Genomic DNA, 8356 nt, shown 5'->3' with positions numbered 1-8356 from the left:
AATTAAAATGATTTTAAATTTATTAATTTTTTAAAATTAATTTATTAATTTCTCTGATGAAAATTCACCTCTCAAAACCAAGATTAGAGGTTTTGAAATTTAAAATTAATTTATTAATTTCTCTGATGAAAATTCACCTCTCAAAACCAAGATTAGAGGTTTTGAAATTTAAAATTAATTAATTTCTCTGATGAAAATTCCCCTCTCAAAACCAAGATTAGAGGTTTTGAAATTTAAAATTAATTTATTAATTTCTCTGATGAAAATTCCCCTCTCAAAACCAGACTGATTTTGTTTCTAACCCTCTTCCCCAACGCTCTTCTCCCTGCCCACCACAGGATAAAAAAAGAGAAGCAAGGGTAAAGCAGCAGGGAAATTCCACCATGGATCACAAACCCAGGCTGGCACAAGCCAGACAAAAACAATTGCAGGGGCAAAGCTGGAGGGCAGCTGAGCCAGGAGCCTCCAGCTGCACTGAGCCCAAACATTCCCACCTGCAGCTCAGCCAGGCAGGCACTGGAACTCAAATTGTGACAGATCCTTCTGGAAGCACTCAGGGCACAGCTTTGGCTCTGTTCTGGGGCTGATTTGACACCCCAAAACTCCCCCAGGGACTGGGGATGCTTGGCCCAGCCCCAGCAGCACAGGGGGCACCATTTTACACCTCAGGCTGGCAGTTTCTTGCTGAAATAAGGCACAGAAGCCACGTTTATTGCATTCATCTCCACACCAGGAGACTCCATGTGATTTTTATTTCTCCCTTAGATTGCATTTCCGTCACTGTTACAGTATTAAAATGATTAACAAAAAGCATAAAACTGGAACCAAAACCGAGGGTGGGGAGGGGGGGAGAGATTCTCCTGCAGCACCCCTGGCCTGGCCCCTGGAACAGGACAAACTCTGCTCTCCTGAGGGAATCTGCCTTTCCCAGAGCAGGAAGGCACTCAAGGCATGGCTGCTGTAAGCCTGGCTGGTGGGAATCCTCCAGACAAGTCCTGCTGCTTCACTGGATCACTCCAGGCAGGTGTGTTAGATGTCCATGTCAAACTGCTCTTCCTCACCTGCTGGGAGGGACAAAACCACAGGTGAGGCCCCCAAAATTCCACATTGAATACCAAATACTTCAGGGAAGGAGTGGCTGGCAGCTGTGCTGCAGAAATGGGGTAATTTGGGTTTAAAAGCTGCATTCAGGCAGCAGGGTGGGTGTGAAAATCATCTTGTGAGGCTGTGGTAAAGGTGTCACTGCTGGGGCGGGGATCTCCCTCAGACACACCAGAGCAGAGGCAGAGAAAATGCCCTTTAAATAATCAATTCCTACCCTGGATTTCCTTGTAACAAGGAATGGAAAGGACCACACTGAGGACAGAAGCCAGGCAGGCACATTTCAGAGCCCTTATCCCACGGGCTGGCTCCTGAGCACAGGAATTCTCTGGCAGAGCCACAGCCCAGCACCCAGCCTGCATTTCAGGGGGGGTCCCCTTGAGCCACTTCAGGTCACAGCACGAGGCAATCCTGGCTCTGGAAAGGTTTTACTTGCAGCAAGCACACAACAAGAGCCTCTGGATCTTTATTTTTAGAGAGAGAAGATAAATACTTGCACTTGGTAGGTTCAGGTTGCAACAAGAAATAACCTCAAATAACTTAAAGAACAATTCTTGAAGGCAACATTGGGGCTTGTGTGGCTGCAGCAGGGCCTCAGAGAAGTGTCCCTGTCACAAAACAGGGTCAGAAACAGGCAGGAGGAATTTACCACTCAGGCTGATATTAAAAACCCAAGTAAAGCCTGCTCTGAATTGTAACTTGAACCTCCAGCAGCTGCAGCACAGCCCAGCTCAGGGAGAGGCAGCAGCAGCTGCCCCTCTGCTCTCCACAGGGCTCCCAATCCAACAGCAGCTTCCCAGAGGCTGAATTAATGGGAATCCTATCAAATGACACCTCAAAACTGCAAAAGTCACGTTGCTGAGGATCAAACAACAGCAAAACCCTCGCTACCCTGTGACACTGAGCCCACTGGGACTTTCTAAGAAGTTTCTGGAGAATTTCCTGGGAATCTCCTGGCTCCATTCCAGCTCTGGAACTTCTAGGAACCAGCAGAGCCCCTCAGAGGCTGCCTGGGCTCTGCTGCCTGCGCTCACCTGCGCTCACTTTCTCCTCACAGCTCTGGACGTGGTGATTTTCCAGCTTCAGCTCCTCCACGCTGGGGCTGGTGACTCCTGGAATGTCGGGAAGGTCGGAGGGAGGGGTTTTGGCACCCGGGGAATTGCGGCATTCCATCAAAAACTTCCTGTCATAAATAATCCTGGTACCTGGGGGGACAGCACAGGCTCAGCACTCCATCATTTTTCAAGTCCCCTTACAGCCCCAAAACACTCAGGGATTGGGTATTTAAGTGATAAATGTGATGCAGCACTTCAGTTTCCACAATTCTGGGTGCAGTGACACTAAAGGTGACACATCAGGGGACCCAAATGCTGCCCCTGGGCTCCAAACCCCAGGCAGGGCTGGAAGCAGCAGATCCAACCCTTTCCACCTTGCTCAAGGTCACACCAGCCCACAGAGCAAACAGAAAATTGAATTGAATTCCCACTCATGGCCAGAAATGGGGCTGAAAGCTGCAGGTGGACACACAGCAGTGTCCCTCTGAGCTCTGCCCTGCAGGAATTCCTGCATGGACGCTTCCCTTGGCACAGCAGCACTTACACACACCTTGCTCAGGGCTTACACAGATGGTTAATGCTCCAAAGCTTAACCAGGAACCACCCAGCTCCAGCCTCCAGGCATGGATTTCTAGGAACAGCACTGAACACCCTGTTCCTTACAAAGGAATTTCATGGAAACTGCTCAAAAACCACAGGCAGAAAAGGGATCCCTCCAAACAGCCCACAGCTTTAAGCCAGCAAAGGCTGGAAAACAGTGTTTGCTTCCCCCTCTGGATCAGGTGTGTCCTGCTCTGCCCCTGTTCCAGCCACAGGCAAAGGGATTTGTCCTTGTGCCCTCCCCAAAAGTGTTAACTAAAGTACACAAGTGTGGGCAAACAGCTCCTGCCACCATCTGTCCTGGAACAACCAACTCCCTTTGGTTTGAACACTGTAAATATACAATAAATCCATAAAACAACACGTCCAGCAGCTGGGTTCCTTATGGAGTTCTGCCAGGGAGTTCTCAAAACACCAAAAAACTTCTCTCGCTGGTGATTCTGAACTGCAGTTCTTTCAGGAGGAGGATCCATCCCTACAGTCAGCTGCTTTGGAGGTGGGGGGGGGTGTGGAATTCCTGGGAAGCTCCAGGAGGTGGACAGGGATTCCTGGAACTGCAGCTCTGCACCAGCAATGGGAGCTTCCCACCTTCCCTCCAACAGCCTCATGCCCAGAGCTCCTGAAAGGACAGGAGGAGCAGGACAGGACGGGACACTCAGATGGAGCAGGACAGGACACCCTGGGCAGGATGGGACACTCAGATGGAGCAGAACAGGAGATTCAGACAGAGCAGGACAGGACACTCAAATGGAGCAGGACAGGACACTCAAATGGAGCAGGACACCTTGGGCAGGACACGACACCCAGGGGGAGCAGGACAGGACACCTTGGGCAGGACAGGACACCCTGGGCAGGAAGGGACACTCAGATGGAGCAGGACACCCAGATGGAGCAGGAAGGGACACTCAAATGGAGCAGGACAGGACACCCAGGGGGAGCAGGACACCTTGAGCAGGACAGGACACTAAATGGAGCAGGACAGAACACCAAAATGGATCAGGACAGGACACTCTGGGCAGGGCAGGACAGGACACCCAGGGCGAGCAAGACACGACACTCAAATGGAGCAGGACAGGACACCCTGGTGGAGCAGGACAGCCTGGGCAGGACAGGACACTCAAATGGAGCAGGACAGAACACCAAAATGGATCAGGACAGGACACTCTGGGCAGGACAGGACACCAAGATGGATCAGGACAGGACACTCAAATGGAGCAGGACACTGGGCAGGACAGGACACCCAGCCCAGGCTGTCACGGGCACCAAGAGGCTCCTACACCCACCCAGAGCCACATTCCCTGCAGCTCCGGGTGCTGCCAGGGTGTGTTTAGCAGGAAAATCCCCACTCCACGGGATGCTCTGCCCCCTGTGAGCCCCACAGGGCGGACACACAGCCCTGTCTGTCTGTCTGTCCTCCAGCAGCTCTGAGTCCTCTCTCCCTTCAGCACCCACCCAGCAGGGCCGGGCAGCACACGGTGTCCCCAACACAATGTCCCCAACACGGGGCAGGGACAGCCCCGGGCACTGCCAGGTGGGCACACCCCGGCCACAAACACAGCCCAGCTTCTCCTCCTGCTCCAAACATCCAGGAGACAAAGGGCTGCCAGCCCCGGAGGGCTCATTACTGCACGCTGCTAATTGCTCATTTCATTTCAATTAATTTCAATTTAATTTCATTGCAATTTCATTTCTGCCGCGTTACTCACAGCTGGGGAAGGCTCCTGCAGGTGCTGCTGGAGCCTTCAGCGATTTGCTGCTTCCAGAGGAGGGAAAACACGGCCAAAACAACCCCAAACCCGGCTGTTCTGCACACCCCGGCCCCGTTGTGTCAGCAGTGTCACTTCCCCTTCTCCCCTGGCGATTTAACCCCTGCAATCCTGCGGGACAACAACCCCTCCGTCCCCTCCCACGGTTTGTTCTTTTGAACAGAAGTTGAAAAGAAGTTCAGTTCTGGCTTCACCATTCCTGCTGCTATACCCACCCGGACAGGGATGCAGGGGGGAGATTCTACAAGGTGCAGGGGAAAAAGAAAATCACCGCAAAATCGCCCCAAAGCCCGGCTCGGGGCCAGCAGAGGCTGCTGGAACTCCCCACACTGAGCCTGTGCCACCACCTGGAGCTGGGGCCGCTTCTCTCGGGGCCAAAGTGCCAAAAATGGAGGGAGGGGACACAAAACTGCCAAAAATGGAGGGATGGGGACACAAAACTGCCAAAAATGGAGGGATGGGGACACACAACTGCCAAAAATGGAGGGATGGGGACACATAACTGCCAAGGAGGGATGGGGACACAAAACCTCTGATAGAGGAACCCTTGGCATAATCAGTTGATTACTCTTGGGACCACAAAACCTCTCTGATAGAGGAACCCTTGGCATAATCAGTTGATTACTCTTGGGGACACAAAACCTCTCTGATAGAGGAACCCTTGGCATAATCAGTTTATTACTTTACTTAAGGACAAGTCCCTACAGGAGGTTCCTCTCCTGGACAGCAAAGAGGGAAGGAGCCCGTGGCGTGTTTGCAGCAGAGCACTGCGCCTCCACAATTTGGAGCAGTTTGCGGTTGGAAATAAAGAAATAAAGAAAAAAGTCCCCAGGCTTTGCTGGCTGCCAGTAAAAACAGCAAATATTAGAGATTACAATTAATCAGTAACCACGGGGAGGCCGAGGCTGCTCCCTGCGAGGCTCCCCATCCAGCACGGAGCCCCGGACAGACGCTGTCCGCTCGCCCCGGTTCCCCAAATCCCCACCGAGCCCCGGTACCGGGCGGGGGCTCCCGGTTCCTATCCCGGGACAGGACGGGAGCGCTCCCCGCCCCTTCCAGCGCCCTTGCCGGAACCGAGCCCTCCCTCCCGCGCTGTCCCGGCCCGGCGCGGCGCTCACCGCCCGGCGTGGTCCCGAACACGGTGCCCCCCGGTGTGGTGCTGTAGTCGCCGGGCGGCAGCGGGGCCCCGTCGGGCAGGGCGAGGCATTTGCCGGGGCCCGGGATGTCGCGGCTGGGCGTCTGCCCGTGGCAGCAGCGGCCCGACATGACGGGACCGGCACCGGCAGCGGGAGCGCGACCGGGAGCGGCACCAGCGCTGCTGCCGCCGCCGCCGCCCGCCCCCCGCTTCCGGCCCGGGCCGCGCCTCTTCCGCCGCGGGACCGGGACCGGGCGGGGCGCAGGGGTGGGCGGGGCTTACGCGGGGAGTGGCTTAAGGGAAGGGGCGGGGTTATGCTAATAAGGGTGGATCAATGAGGGGGCGGGGTTTAGCCCGGACAGGGGTGGGGCTTAACGCTAAATGGGCGGGGTCTGGACGGGACCCCCCACCGCTCCCCTTTTTCTCCAATTTTCTCCCTTTTTTTTCCCTTTCCCCCCTTCCGCCCCCTTTTCTCCTGTTTTTCCCCTTTTTCTCCTTTTTCTCCATTTTCCCCTCTTTTTCCCCTCCTTTTCCTCCCCTTTTCTTCCCTTTCCCCCCATTTCCCCCCTTTTCTTCCCCTTTGTCCCATTTTGACCCATTTCTCCCCTTTCCCCCCCCTTTCCTCCCCTTTTCTCCCATTTCCCCCCCATTTCCCCCCATTTTCCCTCCTTTTCTCCCATCCTCTCCCATTTTTCCCCTTTTTTTCCCCCCTTTTCCCCCCGAATCATCCCCAGCCTGCGCTCGCCGCTTTTGGGGTGGCGCTTCCCCGCAGAGCCCCGGGGGCGCTGCCCCTCCGTGCGCTCCCGTTCCCGTGGCCGCGCTGGGAGGTCCGGGGGACAGATGCGAGCCCGGCTGTCCCTGTCCCAAATGGCTCAGCCTCCCCCGAGGGACCCGGCGACAAACGCGGGAGGAGCCGGGGGGGCCACACACGCCGTGTGCCCGGGGATGCTCCGGTGGGGCTGGAGCTGTGGGAAATAATAATTTTATTAAAGAAAAGAGCTAAAGAGTGCAGTGGAGGGGGCTGGAGAACCCGGGGATGAAACCTGGTGTGAAGCCCCTCCGGGCATCCCACCCTGCTCACGGGAACCCTCTAGAAAAAGCCCTTTATATAAGATATAATTTTATATATAATATATATTTATAGTATATTAAAGAATGCTATACTAAAACTATACTAGAGAAAATGGGACACTGTGGTGTCTTCGGGGTCCCCAGGATGAAGGAGGAACTGAGAATCTGGCTCCTTGTTCTTAGAAGGCTAATTTATTGTTTTATGATATTTATAATCTATTAAAGAATGCTTATTTATAATATATTAAAGAATGCTATACTAAAACTATAGCAAAGAATAGAGACAGTGGCACACTGTGGTATTTTCAGGGTCGCCAGGATGAAGGAGGAATTGAGAACCTGACTCCATGTTCTTAGAAGGCTGATTTATTATTCTATTCTATTCTATTCTATTCTATTCTATTCTATTCTATTCTATTCTATTCTATTCTAGCTATACTGAAGAATAGAGAAAGGATACAGACAGAAGGCTACAAAGAACGATAATGAAAACTCATTCCTGCTTCCAGAGTCCCGACACAGCCTGACAATGATTGGTCACTAAGTCAAAACAATTCTCATGAAACCAATCAAACAACCAACAATCTCCAACCACGTTCCAAAGCAGCAAACACAGGAGAAGCAATGAGATAATACTATTTTCCTTTTTCTCCGAGGCTTCTCAGCTTCCCAGGAGAAGAAATCCTGGCGAGGGGATTTTTCAGAAAACATGACAGTGACAGGACACGGCAGCAAAACATAGCAGAAGCAATGAGATAATATTATTTTCCTTTTTCTCCGAGGCTTCTCAGCTTCCTAGAAGAAGAATCCCGTTGAAGGGATTTTTCAGCAAACATGACAGTGACAGCGCACAGCATCCCCGGCTCCAACAGATGGAGCTCGGCAGCCGCGCTCGGCTCCGGACCCAGCCCAGGGCCAAACTCATCCCGCGGGTCCCCGGGGAGCGCTGAGCGATTTTTGGGGCAGCGTTTGGGTGTCCAGGGCAGCGGTGTCCTGCCGGGGTATGGACAGGGCTGTTTCTGCCCCCCAGCTGCCGTGGTGACCCCAAGAACCCCCAGGGGATCGGGCAGCCCTGTGCCAGCTGCTGAATCGATCAGTGGGCACTGGGGCAGGAAAACAACATTTCCTGCGTGGAATGACATCAGCAGTGACCCCCAACCCAGAGAGGCGGCTGCTGCCATTTCCTCCTCCTCCAGAATGGACCGTGGTGGGGTCAGGGACTGGGGAAGGTCAGGGTTTGAGGCACATCCTGGCTGGGGCAGAGCCCTGCCACGGTGTCACCCTCCCGTGTCGGGATCTCTGCTGCTCACAGTGATCCCGAGATGTGTTAAAAGTCTCTTTTCTCAGTCTGGCGCTCGAAGAAGGAGTCAGAGCTCTTCATTTCTCGGTCTTAAGGTTGTTTATTGTGTCTTATCTATAAAATTCTTTCTCCTGTCCTGCCGAGGTCCACTAAGCAAGACAGTCCAGGCACTCTGCCTGCCCCCGGGGTGGTGTTGTCTTTTTATACTAAAAATTATGTGTACAATGTTTACAATTACTTTACAATATTTACAATTTATTACTTTACAATATTTACAGTTACTTTCCAATATTTACAATTTATTACTTTACAATATTTACAGTTACTT

The 8356-nt window shown here is 52.9% G+C and overlaps 1 protein-coding gene across 2 annotated transcripts; it reads right to left on the bottom strand.

Annotated features, from left to right (window-relative positions):
- Nucleotides 1–708: 708 nt before the first annotated feature.
- On the bottom strand, nt 709–5897 carry EIF4EBP1 (eukaryotic translation initiation factor 4E binding protein 1). Of its 2 annotated transcripts, none has more exons than XM_054650702.2 (3): nt 5641–5897; nt 2136–2306; nt 709–1064 (listed from the first exon to the last, which is right to left on the bottom strand). In XM_054650702.2, the coding sequence occupies exons 1-3, from the start codon at nt 5786–5788 to the stop codon at nt 1030–1032; spliced, it is 354 nt and encodes a 117-aa protein (XP_054506677.2). In that variant the 5' UTR covers nt 5789–5897; the 3' UTR covers nt 709–1029. The 2 variants fall into 2 exon arrangements, with proteins under 2 accessions (XP_054506677.2, XP_054506678.2); XM_054650703.2 differs by having other exon boundaries at nt 709–1061; nt 5641–5896.
- Between the last annotated feature and the right edge of the window lie 2459 nt (nt 5898–8356).

This window comes from Agelaius phoeniceus, chromosome 30 (assembly GCF_051311805.1).
Source record: "Agelaius phoeniceus isolate bAgePho1 chromosome 30, bAgePho1.hap1, whole genome shotgun sequence".
NCBI lineage: Eukaryota > Metazoa > Chordata > Aves > Passeriformes > Icteridae > Agelaius > Agelaius phoeniceus.
Note: the sequence above shows the minus strand (reverse complement) of the source record. Positions and strands in the feature narration are given on the sequence as shown.